We start from the raw sequence: 22369 nt of genomic DNA on the forward strand, positions 1-22369 counted from the left end.
CAAGACTAGTGTTCAGAACACAATTTAAGTCCTCATCCAAAGTTAGCTGATGCAAATCCAAATTGGGGAGGAGGCCAGCATATTATTAATAAAGTTCGTATCATCCCAGTTTGGAGCATAGATATTAACCAGAACCGCCAGAGTGCCCACCAGGGAGCCACAGGCAACAACATGGCTTCCATTGGGGTTAATGATCTGCTCACACAGATCGAAGACGGTACATGGGCTGATGCCCTGGAGAGGGTAAATTCTTCCTCCTCGTGTGCGCGGCTTAGCCTCATCCAATTCAAGGTGCTGCATAGGGCCCACATGACTGGGACGAGGATGAATAGGTTCTTTGGGGGTGAAGATAGGTGTGCCAGGTGCTCGGGGAGTCCAGCGAACCATGCCCATATGTTCTGGGCATGCCCGGCATTGGAGGAGTTCTGGAAGGGGGTGGCGAGGACGGTGTCAAGGGTGGTGGGATCCAGGGTCAAGCCAGGATGGGGACTCGCGATCTTTGGGGTTGGGGTAGAGCCGGGAGTGCAGGAGGCGAAAGAGGCCGGTGTGCTGGCCTTTGCGTCCCTAGTAGCCCGGCGAAGGATTTTGCTACAGTGGAAGGACGCGAGGCCCCCAAGCGTGGAGACCTGGATCAATGACATGGCGGGCTTTATTAAGCTTGAGAAGGTTAAATTCGCCCTGAGAGGATCGGTGCAAGGGTTCTTTAAACGGTGGCAACCTTTCCTCGACTTTCTGGCTCAACGATAGGGTACTGGGACAGTAGCAGCAGCAACCCGGGGGGGGGGGGGTGGGTGGGTGGGGGGGGGCGTTGATTATGTTAGCTTATTTTATTTAAATTTGATTTATCTAATTTTAATTTATGGTTAAGTTCTCTTGTTTGGGGGGGGGGGTGGGGGAATGTGATACATGTGATGTTACGGTATGGGGGGAATTGTGGGTGTTATGGGGCTGTTAGTTGCATATTACTGCTTTTTGCTATACTTTTTGTTATATTTTCTGCAAAAAATTCCAATAAAAAAATTTAAAAAAAAAAAAAAAAAAAAAAAAAAAAAAAAAAAAATGATCTGCTCACCATATTTGGGCGAAATATGGAACTCACCCTCGGGAAGGGGCCAGTTAGATAGCAAACTGATTAGTTCCCGGCGTGAATCTAGATTTTGGCCTTTCCCGCTACTTAACTGTCATGCCTAGGTCCGCGCCGGGCACAACGTGGTAGTTAAATCGCGCCCCTACAGTATAGAATGCACTCTGTCTTCCCTCTCTTCTGAATGATTTCAGCCAGAGATACAACTAGTCATAGTATTCTTAACATCCTTGGCTAGAGGAACATGAGAACCAGAGAAGGCCATCCAGTCCCTCGAGCCGGTTCTGCCACTCACCCACTCAATTAGATCATAGCCGACACGGTGGCACAGCGGTTAGCATTGTTGCCTCACAACGCCAGGGACCCGGATTAAATTCCGGTCTTGGGTCATTGTCTGTGTGGAGTTTGCACGTTCTCCCCCAGTCTGCTTGGGTTTCCTCCGGGTGCTCTGGTTTCCTCCCACAGTCCAAAAATGTCCGGGTGAGGTGGATTGGCCGTGCTAAATTGCCCCATAGTGTCCAGGGATGTGCAGTTAGGTTATGGGGTTACGGAGGTAGGGAGGGATAGTTGGGTGAGTGGATATAGGTAGAGTGCTCTTTCCAAGGGTCGGTGCAGACTCGACGGGCCGAATAGCCTCCTTCTGCATTGTAGGGATTCTATGACTATTCTATGACCTGTACCTTAACTGCATACCCTGTTCCATGTCCCTTAATGCTCTTGACTAACAAAAACCTATCGATCGTAGATCAAGCATGTGCATCTCTGTGTACACTTGGATGTGCGAATTGCAATGCACAAAGAGTTGAATAGCTTGATAAGAATGGCTGTTCAGATGATTTGCTGGAAGTTAATATGCATTGTCAAAAGATAGAAGCAGCACAAATCAGGGGCTTTGAAGGAGAAGTTGATAGCAACAGTGGATGGAGAGAAAGATGAATGAATAAAATATTGGAATAAAAGCAAATTACTGCGGATGCTGGAATCTGAAACAAAACCAGAAAATATTGGACAATCTCAACAGAGCTGACAGCATCTGTGGAGAGAGAATGATGTTAATGTTTCGAGTCTGGGTGACTCTTCGTCAAAGCTGGAATATGTGTTAAAATATTGGGACATTTGTTACACTATTCTAATTCAATAGAATGACTGTTGAACTTGCAATAGTTATCTCTTCAGAACCTACAGATGACTGCATCTAGGTATACAGGCGTCATTGTAGGGTACCTCAAATCCAGCTGTCCAAAAACTGGAGTTGTCTGAAAACTAGACAGTTCTTTAACGTTGAAAGCATCGATTTTAACTGAGCAAAATTTGCAAAGATATAACTTACCCGGACGGTCAGGCTCGACCTTGCTTTATAATAGTATGGCACTGGACTAGATATCCGCTTCACACTTTTGTTGCCACTCTATTCCATACCCCAAATGATCCTTTTTTTAAAAATTGAAAGTGCCCAATTCTTTTTTTTTCCAATTACAGGGCAATTTAGTGTGGCCAATCCACTTATCTGCACATCTTTGGGTGAGACTCACGCAGACACAAGGAGAATGTGCAAGTTCCACACGGACTGTGACCCGGAGCTGGGAACGAACCCAGGTCCTCAGTGCTGTAAGGCTTCAGTGCGAACCACTGCACCACCATGTCGCCCTCTCCAAACGATTCTTGACCCCACATATACTAGCTTGACTCCAACTGCTCAGGGCCCGAAGCACCCAATCGAAAATCAGCAGTACCCAAAATCCAGCTTGGCCGTGGTCCCAAGGTTGTCAGATTTGAGGTACGGTATCTATAACACTTAATTTGTATGACTCCTTTTTTAAAAACAACTGTTGGCACTAATGTCCCTAAGGTAAAGGAATATCTTAGGAACATGTCAGTAAGTTCATTTGAAGCCTACTTGTGACAATAAGCGATTTTCATTTCATTTCATATTCATTAATCTAAGAGTGCCACTCCTCCTTCCTACAAAAACATTGAGATTCTGCTTATTATTTTCATGTGTTATCACATTATACTCAGCGCCACAATACTTTACATCATGATTCAGGCATTCCAAAACTCCCGTCCATCACTAGTCCTGTTCCATGCAGATAGTTTGCCTACTTTCTGGGTGTATGTTAAAGAACGTCAGCACTGTTTTTTGACAACATTTATTATCTGCTTTCTGAAATTCAAAGATTTCTAGACCCAGCCTTTTGCCAATAGTCTGGTTTATAAGAGAAGCTATCGTGACAAAGAAATGTTGACGATTGTAATAGGAACAGGCATTGAGAGAGTGGCCCTGGTATTTGCTCCTGTTAAAAGAAAATGGCTTTGAGCAATTTCCAATGATTATACACTAAAGGCCTAAAGACCACACACACTTGCACAAAGGGAAAGGTTTCAATTTCTCTGAGAATTACATCATCTGAAATATGGTTCGCAATTCCACTGCCAATAAATCCATTCCGCATCAGAAACTTGATCCAAAATAATTGTGCATGGAGCGAGCCAATTTAAAGGGGGAAAAAAATGAAAGGTCTTTTTAAGCAGTAGGTATTCAAAGACTGCAGATTGGTTAACGCATAAAAATCTGTGCTATTGGTTCACTAATATCCTTCAGGGAAGGAAGCCTGCTGCTGCTCTTATTTGATCCGGACTATTTGTGGCTCCAGTACCACATCAACATGGGGCGGGATTCTCTGGCCACGTCTGCACGGCGACCGGAGAATTTATCCTGAGGTCAATGGACTTCTCCATTGTCCACGTCTCGCCCATGGCGGGCGGGGAGGAAGAATCCAGCCCATGATAGATTCTTAACTACCCTCTGAAGGAATCACAGATATGTCAAACCGCTGCACAACTAAAAAATCCTCACAATGTATTCCAAGGAGGCAGCCCACCACAACCTACATGGGAGATCTAGGGATAACAACAATAATAACTCAGATTTCATGCCATTAATTTTAGATTATTATTATTAAGGGTCCTAAGTGAGCAGAACGTGGCACAGTGGTTAGCACTGCTGCCTACGGTGCTGAGGACCCGGGTTCGAATCCTGGCCCTGGGTCACTGTCCGTGTGGAGTTTGCATATTCTCCCTGTGTCTGCGTGGGTTTCACCCCCACGAGCCAAAGATGTGTAGACTACGTGGATTGGCCATACTAAATTGTCCCTTAATTGGAAAAAAATTGGCTACTCTAAATTTTTTTTTTAAATGAAGGACCCTATATAGATATAAGGCACTTCTTCACAAAGGCACTACTAAAGAAATTTCAATGCCAGGTTACACAAGAAGGCATTAGATCAGATAACTATAATCTTGGTCAAAGAAGTGCTTTTAAGAATTGTTTTAAAGGAAGGTAGAGAGGAGCAGAAGTGCAGGGAGGGATTTTCAGAGCTTGGGGCCCAGGCAACTCAAGGCACGGCCTCTCATGGTGGAGCAATTATGAATCAAAATGCACAAGATCCCAGAATTAGAGAAATGCAGGCATCTCGGACGGTTGAGAGACTGGATGAGATTACAGAGATAGGAGCAGGCAAAGCCATGGAGGAATTTGAAAACAAGGAGAGAATTTTAAAGTCAAGGAATTGCTTGACTGGGAGCCAATGTAAGTCAGAGTGGACTCAGGGATGGGAATTGGAGCGATATAAGGTGGCAGCTGTGTTGTGAATTACCTCAAATTTATGAAGGGTAGATTGTGAGGGACCAGCCAAAAATTCATTGGCTTAGTTGAGCCAAGAGGTAACAAAGGCACGAATAGCCTATAAATACCAACAATCCCCACACCCAAGACTAAATTGAGGCTAGTTTAGTTAGACAACACTTCAAAAGCACAAAATGATCAGTTCAATATTTATTGGAAATATATAAAAACAAACACTCTTTTGGAAGATACGATGAGGCTTGCAATAGAGCTGTGCAGATCCAATTTAACATAGAAGACCAGAACCATCCTGGATCCTAAGCCTTTTATTTGTTCCCAGTATTAAAGCTCTTGAAACTGTCAGCCGTGAGAACTGCTCGCAATAATTTGCTCCCTTAATGTTGTCAATCTGGTCATCATCACGCCACTTTATGTCATGACTCATTCATTAACTCAAAAAAAAAACCTTCCAACACTCCAGCAAATCGCTTTTCAGCCAGTAAGTGCCACCACAGCTCTTTGAGAATCTTGCTGCAATTTCCTCTAAAGATCTTAACTTCTTCAAAGTGCTTGCATTTTTAGCACTGTAACCACGAAAGCCAGTGAACAGAAACATTGCTGGTGTTGGTAAAGATGCCAAAAGTAAAATCTTGTTTTTGCACTTCAGAATCTTCCAAGGTTAGCCATGCCATAGCTGTGGACACCCAAACTAAACTTTATCCAAATAGATATATTTATCTTTGGATCCAATTATTATGAAAGAATCGAAGGCTATTGGAAACCTGGCATGATTTGGTTGTAATGCCTGGCATTACCAGGTGCTAGGCATCAGTTGTTGCTAAAAGAAAACTGATGGCGCCCATTGCAAACGATGATCCATATTTTGCTAGAGCAGGGCATCTCAAGTAATGCCTTATTTGTTGGAACTTTTCTTTCAACTTTCAACTCGAAACAAATTGTTGCCCGTAAATTGCTGGGAGTCTGAGCTGATTATGAGGCATCTGCGAGCCTGGTGAACATCAGGACCAACAGCCGACCTCCTTAAACAGTGAGATTTAAGTTTCAAAAAAGAGACAGAGAAACAGCAGAGAGGGAAAAAGGGTGAGCTGAATTCAATGTAGATGCAGAAAAGGAAGTAAAGAGGAGAGGAAAGATAGAATTAAGTGAGACAGAAAAGGAGGCGGCAAGGAAAAAAATAGGAAAACATGTTTAAGAATTAAATTTAAAATAAATAAATTTAAAAATCTGTCAACAACTTGGGACTTGTGGGAAGGAGGCTCAACAGTTCAAATGGTTCCCTCTCCAGGCTGAGAAGGTCGAGTGCGATTGTAGCCCAAACCTTAATTGGCAATTGATGTGTAAAAGCAGAAACTTTGCAAAACTCAAGGGGTGGTCGAGGGCAAACTGTCCACAAAAGTGTCAATCATCCAGCAACTAATGGCAGGTGTATTTTCCTCACCACAAACTGCTGGCTGATTTTCACTTCAATAACAGCATGTTAACCTCAGTGTTATTATGACAACAAATTCTGGGTCAATACTTTTGTTGTACATTAACAGACTATGATGCGGAGATGCCGACGTTGGACTGGGGTGAGCACAGTAAGAAGTCTTACAACACCAAGGTAAAGTCCAACAGGTTTGTTTCAAACACTAGCTTTCGGAGCACTGCTCCTGCCTCTATGTGCACCTGAGGAAGGAGCAGTGCTCCGAAAGCTAATGTTTGAAACAAAGCTGTTGGTCTTTAACCTGGTGTTGTAAGACTTCTGACGATTAACAGAGTAAGCAGAGAAATCCCCAATTATGCAGCTCGCGGATCGCATGGGCGGTTTGACAATTTGAGTTCAGTATTTTAAGCTCTGGAAATGAAAAAGTCAGTATCGGTAAAAGTGACCTCAAAGCTGTCTGAACCACTTAAAAGTCCTAACTGGTTCATTAGCGTCCTTGAGGGAAGAAAACCTGTCCGGCCTATCTGTGACGAAAGTGCCACCTCAGCGGGGTGTTAACTGCCCTTTCACACGACACAGCAAGCCATTTGTTGCATCAAAAATAAAAGGCTCATCACCACAGTCTCTGGCCAACTAGGGATGGGCAATAAATATTGGCCCTGTCACAGTCTGAAAATGAATTTTGTCAATTATCTGACCTGGCAGTTCCTTGTAATCCAACTCATAAGTGTTTTTATTATTTGTGACAGACGCTACTTACGTCGAGCAGGAGCTCCCCTTCTGAGCGCCAATTCCCAGTCAAGAGCGTGGGCTGGCTGTCCCTCATGTCATGGTTGATAAATTGCTGCGGTTCCTTCCGCAACTCCGTATCCTGAAAGGCTGCAAAACAATGGAAATCCACACAAAAAATTAGCCAATTCTAACGGAGCGCATGCTAAAGAACAACAACCATTGGAAAGGAAGCATTCATTGGAAGAGAATATTGCTTCACAAATTCAATCGCCGAACCTGTGGCCCCCTTCGCCTTCCGTGTAAACCTGATCTACCTGAATGCAGAATGGTACATTCTGTGGGGAGTTGGGGGTTGGGGAGGGGGGGGGGGGGGGGAGGGGGGGTACCCCAAGGTGGGGGATTTCTCACTTGCTACCCTATTGGAAAGTGGTCAAAAAGAAGAAATGATGCCACAACCAGAAATCCTTGGGAATCTGCTTAGGCGGTCCCAATTGAAACTTTGGTTCAAAAGCACGAGAGGTAAAAGGCAGACAAAAAAACTACAGGTATTACAAACTGATCTGCATGTGGGTTTCACCCACAAATCTTCATCCCAAGCCTATGCAGGCAGCGCTTAAGACATGGTTACCAATTGAGGAAGAGAACACTGGGCCAAGATTTTGGAAAAGAAGGTAGCCCATTTAACCTGCCCCCATTGGATTTGACCAACCTCCATTACTACCTTGTGCCACTTGGGGCCTAAACAATTGGGAAAATTCCACCCCAGCAGTCTGAAAATGGAGACGGGTTCACCACAGTGGGGTAATCCCCATCTCCCGATTCCCACCTCTGACATGAAAATCGTCTCTCAGTCTGGTCAAGCCTCAGTTGTAATATTCTCAACCTTGTATTCAAATCCCTCTCTGGTCTTAACAAATGCCCATCTCTGTAACCCCTTCCAGCACTGGGATTTTAGCGCTCCTCCCAATCCAGTCTCCTGTGCAACGCAACCAGTATTATGATGGTGACTGTAATTAGCAGTGTGACGGGGGTCAGCAGCGAGATCGGGAATTGCCCCCTCCCTCTGGGGTTTGAGTTGAATTAGTAGATCTGAGCCAGGATGTAAATCAGTACCAATGGCCTCAGCTTAATCTGACTCTCATGGCTCAGGTGTACCAAACTACCAAGAATATGGGCTGGATTCTCTGCTTTCGGGACTATGTGTACACGCCGTCGGAAAACTGGCATCAAAAGGCCACAGATTCACAGCCTTGCTGGGGGCTAGCAGGCAGCTGTCGTGGAGCTCACAGCTCCAGCTGCCGATACGGCTCCGCGCACTTCCGGGTCAGAGGCCGTGCATGCGCACGGCGGTGGCCATCAGTGGCTGCACCGTGCTCCATGGCGGACTCAGCCCACGGACCTGGACTGCTGAAATAGTGCCCCCGATCGGCCGCTCGCCCGACCCGGACGGCCCTGACAAATAAACCGTAGTACCGAATGAGGACCCCCTGCCCTCTGATCGGCCCGCCCCAAGTGTGGAGGCCCCAGGCTGAGTCCGCAGCTGCCTCACGAGTTTCCCGAATGGCAGAACCACATTAGAAATACGCCGTCGGGAATTTGGCCGGTCGGGGATGGAGAATAGCGGGGCGGGCCTCAGGCAATGGCCTCAGGTCGTGGATTCTTGGCACGGTGTACACCCCGTGTACGCCGCTTTTCGGGAGGGGGGGGGGAAATAGTGGAACCGGTGCCAGGCCCGAATTCATGTGGGAAACTGGAATCTCCGCACCGTTGCTGAACGCGATTTTGGCATCCGGGGGGGGAGAATCCAGCCCCCTATATCTATATAGAACTTTAAATGTAGTAAAGCCCAAAGTGCTTCACAGAAGCAGTATCCAACAATACTTTACACTAAGTCACATAAGAAGTTATTAGGGAAGGTAGCCAAAAGCGTGGTGAAAGAGGGAAGGTTTAAGGAAAGTCTTAAAGGGTCGAGTGATATAGGGAGGCAGGGAGGGAGGAAATTCCATGGTTAAGAAACTAGGCAACTGAAGGTCTGGCTGCCAATGTGGAGGTCAAGGGGATGGACTAATAGGCCTGAATTAGAGGAGTGCAGAGACCTCAAAGAGCTAATGGGCTAGAGGAAGTTACAGAGATAGAAAGGGGGGAGGACATGGAGGGAATTGAAAACAAGGATAATTTTGAAAACTAGGCATTGCTGGAGGTCAGCAGTTTCAGCGTCGCTGGGTGAACAGGACTTTCTGCAAGTTAAGATACATGCAGCACAGATACAGGTAAGACCATCAGACATAGGAGCAGAATTAAGCCATTCAGCCCATCGAGTCTGCTGCACCATTCAATCATGGCTGATATGTTTCTCATTCCCATTCTCCTCCCTTCTCCCCATAACCCCTGATCCCCTTATTAATCAAGAACCTATCTATCTCTGTCTTAAAGACACTCAGTGATTTGGCCTCCACAGCCTTATGCGGCAAAAAGTTCCACAGATTCACCACCCTCTGGCTGAAGAAATTCCCCCTCATCTCTGCTTTAAAGGATCGGCCCTGTAGTCTGAGATTGTGTCCTCTGGTTCTAGTTTTTCCTACAAGTGGAAACATCCTCTCCATGTCCATTCTATCCAGGCCTCGTAGTATCCTGTAAGTTTCAATAAGATCCCCCTTTATCCTTCTAACCTCCAACGAGTACAGACCCAGGGCGCAATTCTCTGGTCATGGGACAGAGTGTCCACGCTGTCGTGAACGCCGTCGCGTTTCATGATGGCACGAAAACAGGCACGGGCACTAGCGATTCTGTCTTCCACAGGGGGCCAGCACGGTGCTGGAGCGGTTCACACCGCTCCAGCCTCACTTCCTGGCACGCACTGGCGACGCGCCAACCCATGCATGCGCGGTGGCTTTACGGAACGCGCCGGCACGGACACAACATGGCGCGGGGGTTCTGGGGCTGGACATGCAACAAACTAGGCCCGGGGGGGTGGGGTGGGGAAAGAGGCCGGCCCGCCGATTGGTCGGCCCTGATCGCGGGCCAGACCCCATCGGAGGCTCCCCCAGGGACAGAGCCCCCGACCCCCCCCCCCGGCCACAGGCCACCCCCCCCCCCCCCTCCCCCCCCCCGACCCTTCGCGCAGCGTTCCTGCCAGCAGCGACCAGGTGTGGACGGCGCCGGCGGGACTCTGCTTTTTCCGCTTGGTCCATCTGGGCCGGAGAATCGGCGGCCTGGCCTCGTACAGCAGCCCCCATGACCGGTGCCACGCCAAACATGCCGGTGCAAATTGCGCCAATTCTCCACATCTCGGAGAATCGCGCGCCAGCGTCGGGGTGGCCTGACGTGGTTGCGCCGATTTTCCGGCCTGGCACGGGGCTGGGAGAATTGCGCCCCCATTGTCCCCAAACGTTCCTCATACAACAAGTTCTTCATTCCAGGGATCATTCTGGTGAACCTCCTCAGGACCCTTTCCAAGACCTTAGATACAGGGCTGAAAACTGCTCACAATACTCCAAATGGGGTCTGACTAAAGCCTCATGTAGCCTCAGAGGTACATCCCTGCTCTTGTATTCTAGCCCTCTCAACATGAAAATGCTAACATTGCATTTGCCTTCAGAACTGCCAACTGAACCTGCAGATGAGCTTAAGTTTATGGAGGGCAACTACAAGATAGGACATTGTGGTAAACCACTGTTGCACCTATATTAGGTGATGAATGGTAGGACCTGTACTACAGGTACGTCGGTAGTCCCTGCCTGCTGGCTCTGCCCAGTAGGCGGAGTATAAATGTATGTGTTCTCCATGCTGCAGCCATTTCTCCAGCTGCTGTGGGAGGCCACACATCTTAGAGCAATAAAGCCTCAGTTGTATCCAACACTCATATTTGTGCAATTGATCGTGCATCAATTTATTGCTCTAAGATTTTCAGAAGATGGACCTCCGTATCAAACCGGATCGCCTGCAGCTGGATCCGCAATCAAGCGATGCCAAAAAGGACTTTCAGCTCTGGCGGGCCCTAATCCCACTAGTCCGGGACTGTGACTGTCAGGCCGTTACGGCCACTGAACATGCTAACCTCCTGATGCGGGCCGCTTTTGTTACGGGGATTGGGTCGGACCTCATACGCCAGAGACTTTTAGAAGGGGCCATAAAGAAGCTAGCGCTCTCTATGACGGTCGCCTACACCCCCAGCCGCACTGCCCACCCCTCCTACACATCGTGGACCCCACAAACGGCCGCCCCAGTGGGGGCCTCACCCAGCCAATACGCCTGCGCCACGCGCCAGCCAGCGAACCTTGGGGATCCCCGATGTTACTTTTGCAGCCAGCAGAAACACCCCCGCCTACGGGGCTCGGCCCGCACTGCCCTTTGTAAGGCTTGCGGTAAGAAGGGGCAATTCGCCGCGGTGTGCCAAGCCCACGCAGTCGCCACTATCGCCCCCACCCCCCTCGTTTATGGACAATGGCCACCACCATCTTCACCACCCCGAACCACGTGCGGCCAGTGGGCGCTGCCATCTTCCCCACCGCGCAAAACGTGCGGCCCATGGGTGCCGCCATTTTATCTTCACAAGACCTTCAGGCACGGCCATCTTGTCTCCCCCATGGCACATGAGCACCACCAGCGTTCCAGGACCCGTGCCCCCTGGGCATCCTATCATCTGACACCAGCGATGACCAACCACGACTCGCCTCAGTGACCATCGACCAGTCTCGTCCGCACAACCTGGCCACCGCATCAACCAGCGTTAAGATCGATGGACACGTAACCTCTTGCCTGCTGGACTCCGGGAGCATCGAAAGCTTCATACACCCGGATACGGTAAGGCGCTGCTCCCTCGTGGTACACCCCGCCAACCAAAGATTCTCCCTGGCCTCCGGATCCCATTCCGTGGTGATCCGGGGGTACTGTACGGTCACACTCATGGTCCAGGACATAGAATTCAGCGGCTTCCGCCTCTACGTCCTCCCTAACCTCTGCGCTGCCCTACTACTCGGCCTGGACTTCCAGTGTATCCTCCAGAGCCTAACCCTGAAATTCGGCAGGCCCCTACCACCCCTTACTGTCTGCGGCCTCGCAACCCTAAAGGTCGATCCACCTTACCTCTCTGAAAATCTAACCCAGGATTGCAAACCCGTTGCCACCAGGAGCAGACAGTACAGCACCCAGGACAGGACCTTCATCAGGTCCGAGTTCCAACGACTGCTTCGGGAAGGCATCATCGGGGCCAGCAACAGCCCTTGGAAAGCCCAAGTGGTAGTAGTTAAAACTGGGGCGAAACGCAGAATGGTCATGGACTGCAGCCAGACCATCAATCGGTACACGCAGCTCGATGCGTACCCCCTCCCACGCATATCTGATATGGTCAATCAGATTGCACAGTACCGGGTCTTCTCAAAGGTAGACCTCAAATCCGCCTACCACCAGCTTCCCATTCGTAAATCGGACGGTGCATACACTGCCTTCGAGACAGACGGTCGCCTCTATCACTTCCTCAGGGTTCCTTTTGGCGTCACCAACGGGGTCTCGGTCTTCCAAAGGGAGATGGACCAAATGGTCGACCGGTACCTAGACAATGTCACCATCTGCGGCCATGATCAGCAGGACCACGATGCGAACCTTGCCAAATTTCTCCGCTCCGCCACTCTCTTAAACCTCACAACAACAAGGAGAAGTGCGTGTTTAGCACGACCCGCTTAGCCATCCTCGACTATGTGGTCCAGAACGGAGTTCTGAGGCCCGATCCCGACCGCATGCGCCCCCTCATGGAGCTCCCCCTCCACCACTGCCCCAAGGCCCTCAAACGCTGCCTGGGGTTCTTTTCATACTACGCCCAGTGGATCCCAAACTATGCGGACAAGGCCCGCCCACTCATACAGTCCACCCATTTTCCCCTGACGGCCGAGGCACAACAGGCCTTCAGCTGTATCAGAGCCAATATCGCCAAGGCCGGGATGCACGCAGTAGATGAGACACTGCCCTTTCAAGTAGAGAGCGACGCATCAGACGTCGCCCTAGCCGCCACTCTCAACTAGGCAGGCAGACCTGTGGCATTCTTTTCCCACACCCTTCATGCCTCAGAAATTCGGCACTCATCCGTCAAAAAAGAGGCCCAAGCTATCGTTGAAGCTGTGAGGCATTGGAGGCATTACCTGGCCAGCAGGAGATTCACCCCTGCCGGACTCAATTTTAACAGGGGGTGAATGTGGTAAACCACTGTTGCACCTATATTAGGTGATGTATGGTCGGACCTGTACTACAGGTGAGTAGTCCATGCCTGCTGGCTCCACCCAGTAGGCGGAGTATAAATGTGTGTGTCCCCCATGCTGCAGCCATTTCGCAGCTGCTGTGGGAAGCCACACATCTTAGAGCAATAAAGCCTCAGTTGTATCCAACTCTCGTCTATGTGCAATTGATCGTGCATCAGAGATCGGCCAGTACAGTATTTAAAACAGTCGCAACTGGAGGTAAGAGGCATGGATAATGTTTCAGATGAGCTGGAGGAGGGGGGGGGGGGGGGGGTGGTGGAAGCAACAAGTGGCTGTACAATGTGAGATAAAGAAGACCAGACTAAACATGGCTCCAAGCATCAAATGCCATCCAGTGCCCCTCTGCAGTATGAATGCGTGTCTGGGCAGGAGCAGATTTACAATGAAACACACTTGTGCCGAGGTGCAGGGCCCAGATCAATGCTGAGGGGGTGGGACGCCTGCCGCTGCCCTGGGAACCCAATCAGAACCTGATTATTTTGCCTATCAGCAGGCAAAGCAGAGGGAAATCAGACTCAGAATGGCAAGCCAGCAACGAGGCACCAACAGCCTCCACGAGGTGAGGTCAGATGCCAAGGGGAGCAGGCGACGCGAGAAGGATTGCGACTCGACCAGGTCAGGCCAGTAACAGTGAGGCACAAGGCCCCGAATCAAGCCTTAACCACAAGGAGATGGTGGATGAGGTGGAAAGCTGCCTTGAAGATCCCGGGTGGGCTAGGTGAATGTGGCTGTGAGAATGGGAGCGTGTGAGGAGTGGGGGGGGGGGGGGGGGGGGGGCGACGGACTGTGAGGGGATGGGGATGGAGGGGGGAGGAAAACGTGTAAGGGTGTGATTGAGGTGAGTATGTGAGGGGGTTAGCCAGGTTGCAGAATTGCAGTGACGGTGGGAAGAGTGTGTGAGGGCTGGGTTGCGTTTGGAGGGAGGGAGAGTTAGTGATGGGGTTGGGGCTCCATGGGGAGGGAAAGTTTGTGAGTTGTGTGGGGGGAATGGGCAGGAGAAGAGTAGAGCAAGTGCCATTTGAAATCCAGAATCACAGCTTCAGAGTTAAAAGATGAATTAAGTTTTGCAGAGCTTGAATTGAAGCTGATAAAAAGGTGGGATTGACTGTGCAAACACCTGCTCTTCCAGGCACTTCCAAGATCAGTTTCTTCAGCAATATGGAGCGAAACGATCAGTCAGGCAGTCAAAAACGCAGAAAATTGAAGGCGAGACAAGAGGACGACGTATTGAATAGAGCATAAACTGCACATTCATCCTCACCCAAAAGTGTGGGTGGATGGTCTGATGATTCGGCCTGTCCTACACTGGCCTGTGCTGGAGTGATGTCACAGGCTGAATTTTCAATCGTTGCTCCTCAGCATGTTCCATGTTTGCTCGCCTCAAGACTGGCACATCGCAATATTGACCACCTTTTACTGTCATTCTGATGGGAGGTGAGCTTGGATTTCATTTCAGCAATTATTCATACCAGGTGTGTCTTCGCAAGTTAAAAAGCGGTGACCAATTTGTGCATTTTTGTGGCTTCCGCCTTTGCGAAGGTGGGTGACCAGAAATGAAGGTGAGCACCAGGCCCTTTGAGCTGCAAATCTGCCTCTGCGTTTGGGTGTTGAAGTGGAGCAGCTCAGGTTTAGCCCCTGGTGTCTCTCGTGTCCATTGTCAGTAACTCACACTTGTGACAATTTGCCACAATATGCTGAGGTGCAGATCTCATGAGATTACACTCCAGCAAGGAGCTATTCCAAGGGTGAGGACCAAACTGGTAATAACATCTTGTAATTCCTAAAGCTTGGAACCTCCTCAAATGCTGCCATCCCACTGTTGGAATTGCACCGTGTCATCTTGAATGTTTTATTCTTTCTCAACATATTCCTGCGGAGATATTTTCCCAGCTTTCAAGTATGCACTTTTAACAAAGATAATTACTGGTCGTTATTTTGATCTGTTTTACTGCCTTCTGAAGAGGCAATTCTTGTGTTTCCCTTTCGGGTCTGTCTGGCGGGCCACGGATGCCAAGTCTCAGGTTTGCTCACTGCTCAGGCGTGTCTGATATACATTCATCCCTGACAGCTTTGCGTGCAGTCGACACAAGGAGATGTCTTCACTGGAGGCAGATGGGGCGGGGAATTGGGCACAGAGCCATCTCATCAGTATAGCTCCACCCCCACCCCCTCCCCTCCCACTCCCAACCCCCCCCCCCCCCCCCCCCCCACCCCCATCGCAATCTCAAAGAGAGAGAAAAAAAAACAGTGAAATTCCACCCAACTGAAGCACAGAACGCAAATTGCCAGCTCGGCAGAGCTCCACTGTCACGCAATGTAGCAGACTGTCAATCTCCTCTCTGTGTGTCTGACAGACTATTGGCTGCTGTTCAAAGCCATTGCGTGCAAGCAGGCAAGCCACATAACTCTATAAAGAATTTCATAATAACAACAGCTGTTAAATATTGATGACTGCTGCCAAGCACTGAGTGCTGTTCGGAAAGGTTAAGCCGGAATGTAATGGAACCTAATTCATGACTGTTTGTCGTATCAGATATCTAGAGTTTTCTCCTTATTTATGCCTGATGGAAAAACAAATATGCTAATTACACATATACAGAGAGAGAAGGGCAGAGACAGATAAAGAAAGAGAGGAAGAGAAAAAAAAAGAGGAAAACGATGATGGAGGGAATAAAAAGAGGAAGATGGTAAGAAAAAATAGGATGAAGGAGGAAAAGACAGTGGAGGAAATGAGAGTTTTTTTTGGTTTTGGCTTTCCTCTTTGGGAAGTATATCAAAAGATTCTTGTGCACTTTCTGATGCACGAACTTGGAAAATCACCCCCAGAAACCGAAAATCACCCCCAGAAACCAAATGGAGGAGAGGACGAGGCTCACCCTCTGTTAAATTGAAAAAGCATGGGGAGTTTGCACATTCTCCCGGTGTCTGCGCGGATTTCACCCCCAGAACCCAAAAATGTGCAGGTTAGGTGCATTGGCCACACTACATTGCCCCTTAATTGGAAAAGAAATGAATTGGGCACTTTAAATTTATATATTTTTTTTAAATTAAAAAGCAAAAACCAGCAAGGCTCTTTAGCAGGTCAATCTGTGAACAGATGTGCGCGCCTGTGATACAGGTCCCCTGTAGGTCACTTCCTTGATAAATGTTTAAAGGTTTGCACTTTAAAATAAATAATCCCTTTCTCCCCCCCCCCCCCCCCCCCCACGAATCGCTTCCTTTTCCTCCCTCCCACTGGAAACGTGCATGGCGAAAATGCACATCCGTCCTCAGATGCTGTGTCATTCACCAGTTTTGTCTGTTCTGGAAACTTTTACCTTGACACCACTTCCTTCCTTGTGGTTAGGAAGTGTTTCATGCCTTTTAGAATTGCCTCAATACTCATGCACCGAAAATGAGACATGCAAAGTAGATGGTACAATTAGGCATTCTTAGCAATTAAGAACAGAGGAACAGAAGTAGGCCATTCAGCCCTGTTGGCTTGCCTTTCAATTAGATGGTGGCTGATCTGTATCTCTGTTCCCTTTTAACTGTCTTTGCTCCATATCCCGTTACACTTTATCACAAATCTACCTGGTGTTTCAAAAGCTCCAAAGCATACAGAGCATTTTGGGGAGAGAGTTGAATCATAGAATCCCTATAGTGCAGAAGGAGGCCATTTGGCCCATCGGGTTGGCACTGACCCTCGGAAAGAGCACCCTACCTAAGCCCATGCCCATCCCCATAATCCCACCTAACCTTTGGACACTAAGGGGCAATTTAGTATGGCCAATCCATCTAACCTGCACATCCTCGGACTGTTCTATATTACTACCACCATTTTGTGAAAAGAATGTTGGTTCATTTCACTTTTGAATGCTCTTTCTGTAGCCTTTTGTTCCTTTGCTTATAATTCCGCACCAGAGGAAATGTAGTGTCGACTCTACTGGATGGTTTTACCATTTTAAATATCTCAGTCAGATCAGCACTCAATGTCCCAATACTCAAGAGAAGCCAAACCAAGTTTAAACAACCTGCCCTCATAATTTAAACCCTGGTATCATTCTGGCAAAGCTGCACTGAAGCCCTCCCAAGGTCAATGTATTCTTCCCGAGATGCAGTGTTCAAGTACCCCAGATGGGGTCCGACCAAGGCTCTAGGCTACCCAGAAGCGTAACTTCCTCCTCTTTGAATTCCAGCTCCCTTGATAGAAAAACCAATCTCCAATGAGGTTTTGATTTTGACTTTCAACAGAGTGCAACATGCTCACAGAATTAATTAGGGATCGGGAATTGGAAAACTTTTTCCAATTTTCTTCCTCTAATGCTTCGGTTTCATATGTTTGCACTTTGTCTTCTCTAACTCGTGCTGTGGGTCCGAAGCTCTCAAAGATTCTGTGCGCGCTTAGAAAGCAGAAGGGATAAGTTCTTTTTCTCAGCCAATTGGAGATATTGGGAAAGGGAAACTATCACAGGCTTGTGAGAAGAGACAAAGAATCTGAACTTAATTTCCTGAATAACTGGCGGCTGACTGTCTGTGTATTGTTAACAGTTGACTTGGAGCTGCCAGCATTGTGATTCAATGAATAATAAAGGGAACCCTGCAAAAAACATAGATGCTAGAAACTGGCCAAGAGTTGCAAGCCAATAATTTAGACAAGTGCTTTTGATGTAATATTGGAGATGCCGTCATTCTGTTGAAATGTCAAACCATAGCCCCATCTGCCCTCTCAGTTGGTAAAATGATCCCAAGGTAATATTTTGAAGAGCAGGGAAGTTCCCTCCAGCACCCTGCTCAATATTTTTTTAAAAAGTATGAACATATGAATAAGGAGTAGGCCATTTGGCCTCTTAAGCCTGCCCCACCATTTAGGAAGACCACTGCTGAACTGATAGTAACCTCAAATCTGCATCTCGCCCACCCCTGATAATCTATCACCCTCTTTCTTACCAGGAATATATCCACCTTTGCCTGAAAAATATTCAAAGACGCTGTTTTCACTGCTTTTCAGGAAGAATCGGCCAATGACTCACTCGGAATTCTTTTGCCTTATTTCCATATTAAATGGGCGACCTCTTTGACTCCAAGTTCTAGACTTTCCTAAGAGAGGAAACATTCTCTCCACATTCGCCCTGTCAAGACCCTTCAGAGTCAATCAGGTCACTCCTTATTCTGCTAAAAGCCAATGAATAGAAGCCTAGACTGTCCAACCTTTCACCATAAGATGACCCACCCATTCCACGTTGACATGTGAGAGTACCTTTAAGAAATGGGGGTTTATAAATGGGTGTGTATATAAATATCTGTAGTGAGAGTACCTTTAAGAAATGGGTGTTTACTACTGCAGTGATGTCAGAGAGTGGGTGGAGCTGGGCTGTCTGTCAGCTTTTTACTTTAATTTTAGGCTGTTTGCTGCAGGGTGTGTTTTAGTTTCATTTTCAGAACTGGATAGCTGCAGTCACAGCCAGAAGGTGTATTAGAGTCTCTCTCTGTAATCTAAAGACTGTAAATCGATCCTGGTGATTTAAAACTAGTAACAGTAGTAACTTTAACTTGGTGTGCTTTTGGTAAAAGGTGTTTTAAGTCTGATGGATTTTAAAAGGAAAGCTTAAAGGATTGCTTAGTGTTGTATTCTTTGGGGGTTATATTTGAGTTAATGGTTGCTAAGATGTTCACTGTGCTTTAAACAGGTTAACTTGAGTTCATAGAACAAACATTGTTTTGCTTTAAAAAATACTTTTCTATTTCTGCTGTACCACACAGAGTGGGCCGTGTGCTCCCCATACCACAATCTATTAAAAGTTGTGGGTCAGGTGAACTCCATGATACACTTTGGGGTTCTCTAAACCCTGGCCCATAACAACGTGTAAGCAGGTAAAGCTTCACTAACTGCCGTCCAATGCATTTACATTCTTCCTGAAATAAGGTGACCAATATTGTACACAGTACTCCAGATGTGGTCTCACTAATGCCCTGTACAACTGAGGCATAACCTCCCTACTTTTGTATTCAATTCCCCTCACAATAAATTATAACATTCTAACATGTCAACAGAATGACGGCATCTCCTAATTACTTGCTTTACCTGAATACAAGCCTTTTTCGATCAATGCCCCAGAACTCCCAAATCTCTCTGTACGTCAGAGCTCTCCAATCTCTCGCCATTATGTCCCGAAAGATGTGGGGCACGATTCTCCGCTCCCACGCCAGGTGGGAGAATCGCGGGAGGGCCACTCTGGAACCCCCCGTAATTCTCCCACCGCCACCAAAATGGCGTGTCGCGTTTTGGGACACGCCGCTCGGAGAATCGCGGGTCGCCGTTTTTCACGGCGGCCGGCGATTCTCCGACCCGGATGGGCCGAGCAGCCTGCCATTTCCGACTGGTTCACGCCGGCGACAACCACACCTGGTCGCTGCCGGCGTGAACATGGCGCCAATACCTGGTTTGTGGCTTGTGGGGGGCGGAGAGGGGAGTGAGCACCACGACCGTGCTCGGGAGGGGACTGGCCCACGATCAGTGCCCACCGATCATCGGGCCAGCGTCTCAAAGGGACGCACTCTTTCCCCTCCGCCGCCCAGCAAGATCAAGCTGCCACATCTTGCAGGGCAGCAGAGGCGAAGACGGCAACTGCGCATGCGCGGGTTTGAGCCGTTATCCGTCGTGACATCAGTCACGCATGCGCAGGTTGGAGCCGGCCAACCTGCGCATGCGCGGCTGACGCCATTAGGCCCGCTGGCCACGTCATTCTCGGCGCGCCGGGCCTTGACACCAGTGACAAGGCCCCGCGGCCGAGATTTACGGCACGTCCCTCCTAGCCCCTCGGGGGGGGGGGGGGGGGGGGGGGAGAGAATAGGGGGCAAGGAGAGACTTCCGATGCCGTCGTGAACCTCTCCGGGTTTCACAACTGCGTCGGGCCTTGCGGAGAATTCCGCCCATGCTGTTAGGTAACTTGGACATTCTGAATTCTCCCTCTGTGTACCCGAACATACGCCGCGATGTGGTGATGAGGGAATTTTCACAGTAACTTCATTGTAATGTTAATGTAAGCCTACTTGTGACAATAATAAAGATTATTAGATAATATGCCTCTTCCTGCCAAAATGGACAATTTCACATTTTCCCACATTATACTCCATTTGCCAGATCTTTACTACTTACCTAACCCATCTACATCCCCTTACTCACTGTAATCTCCTTACGTCCTCTTCACAACTTACTTTCCTACCTATCTTTGTGTCATCAGAAAATTTGGCAACCATCCCTTCATCCAAATCATTTGTACAGATTGTGAACAGATGACGTCCCAGCACTGATACCTGTGGCACATAGCCCATCACATCCTGCCAACCCCCAACCCAACCCAAAAAATACCCATTTGTGCTTCTTCCTGTCAGCCAATCTATCTATCCATGCCAGTATGTTACCCTCCTATACCACAAGCTTTTATTTTATGCAATAACTTTGATGTGTTTCAAATAACACCTCAAAACACACAAACTTGTCATTTACCTCACTTATGCTTATTTGAACTCACTGTGCCTAAATTGGCCATCATGCTTCTTACATCATAAAAGTAACTATGCTTCAAATTGGCTGTAAAGTGCTTTGCGACGATCATAAGGTAGTGAAAGGCATATTTTTGTCTTCTTTCTTAAAGCCTCATCTAGAGTGGTTCATGAACGTCTATGGAATCCCTACAGGACAGGAGACGGCAATTTGGTCCATCTTGTCTGCACCGACCCTTCAAACGAGCACCCACTAAGGCCCACTCGCCCGCCCTATACCCATAACCTCACCCAACCTGCAATCTTTGGACACTAAGGGACAATTTAGCATGGCCAATCCACCTAACCCGCACATCTTTGGACTGTGGGAGGAAACCCGAGCACCCGGAGGAAACACACACAGACACAGGGAGAATGTGCAAACTCCACACAGTCATCCAAGGCTGGAATTGAACCCGGGTCCCTGGCGCTGTGAGGCAGCAGTGCTAACCACTGTGCCAAGATACCTTATTTATTCTGCAGACATCCAAAACAAACTTCAGTGAAAAAACCTTCCTTAATCTATAATATTGAAAAACATTTCTCCTCACACACATAAGGATGTAGGGAGAAAAATGCAAATAGACAACCTGTTCTGAACTCAGCTATTGATAGAAGAGCATATCAGGTGTATCTACAATTGGGCTGCTGAGTTGCCAGAACCCACTTAACATTAATGGCGAAGCTGAATCTATATCCCTGAAGGGTTAAGTCAGAACCACTTCAGAAATCACCAGGGATTGGAACAGCATTTTCTAACAATGGGAATTTGGTTGAATGGAGACCCTCTTGTTAATGGATTGGAAGTTCCAACTTGGAAATAAAGGGCGGGATTCTCCCGTACCCAGCGGGGCGGGGGGTCCCGGCGGGACAGAGTGGCGTGAACCACTCCGGCGTCGGCCTGCCCCAAAGGTGCTAAATCCTTCGCACCTTCAGGAGCTAGGCCAGTGCCGGAGTGGCTTGCGCCACGCCGGTCGGCGTGGAAGGCCTTTGGCGCCGCGCCAGCCGGTCCGAAGGGACTCCGCCGGCCGGCGCAGGGAGCATCAGCGGCTGCTGACATCATCCCTGTGCATGTGCAGGGGTCGGGGTTCACCTACGCGTCGGCCATCGCTGAGGCTGACACGGCTGGCACGTAGGAAAAGAGTGCCCCCACTGCACAACACGCCCGTGGATTGGTGGGCCCCAATCGCAGGCCAGGCCACTGTGGGGGCACCCCCTGGGGCCAGATCACCCCTGGCCCCCCCCCAGGACCACAGAGCCCGCCCGTGCCGCCAGGTCCCGCTGGTAAGGGATCTAGTCTAATTTACGCAGGCGGGAGCTGCATGGAACGAGCGGGACTTCGGCCCATCGCGGGTCGGAGAATCATCGGGGGGGGCAGCTGCAAGCCGCTGCCGACCGGTGCGGCGCGATTTCCGCCCCCGCCGAATCTCTGGTGCCGGAGAATTCAGCGGCCGGCGGGGATGGGATTCACGCCGCTCACCGGCGATTCTCCGACCCGGCGGGGGGGGGCGGGGGGGTTGGAGAATCCCGTCCAAAATGTCCAGGTCACCATTCTAGGTTTTCTGAGGGACGTTGTAGGGGCAGGTTTATAGCAGTGATAACTTTCCACCCTAATTAACTTCCCTGGAAAAGCACTTAGTTGTATAGAACTATGAAATGGGGTCAATAAATTGCCATTCTTGCTAGTTATACCCAGCCCCCAGGAA

The 22369-nt window shown here is 48.8% G+C and overlaps 1 protein-coding gene across 2 annotated transcripts in view; it reads right to left on the reverse strand.

Moving 5' to 3' along the window:
• Positions 1–22369, reverse strand: part of LOC119965876 (aryl hydrocarbon receptor repressor-like) — a 253068-nt gene that overhangs the window by 72510 nt on the left and 158189 nt on the right. For both annotated transcript variants that reach the window (XM_038796824.1, XM_038796825.1), the window contains one exon: positions 6917–7035. In XM_038796824.1, coding sequence (XP_038652752.1) covers positions 6917–7035 — 119 coding nt within the window. The remainder of the gene's footprint in view (positions 1–6916; positions 7036–22369) is intronic.

The sequence above is a fragment of the Scyliorhinus canicula genome, chromosome 5 (genome assembly GCF_902713615.1).
Source record: "Scyliorhinus canicula chromosome 5, sScyCan1.1, whole genome shotgun sequence".
NCBI lineage: Eukaryota > Metazoa > Chordata > Chondrichthyes > Carcharhiniformes > Scyliorhinidae > Scyliorhinus > Scyliorhinus canicula.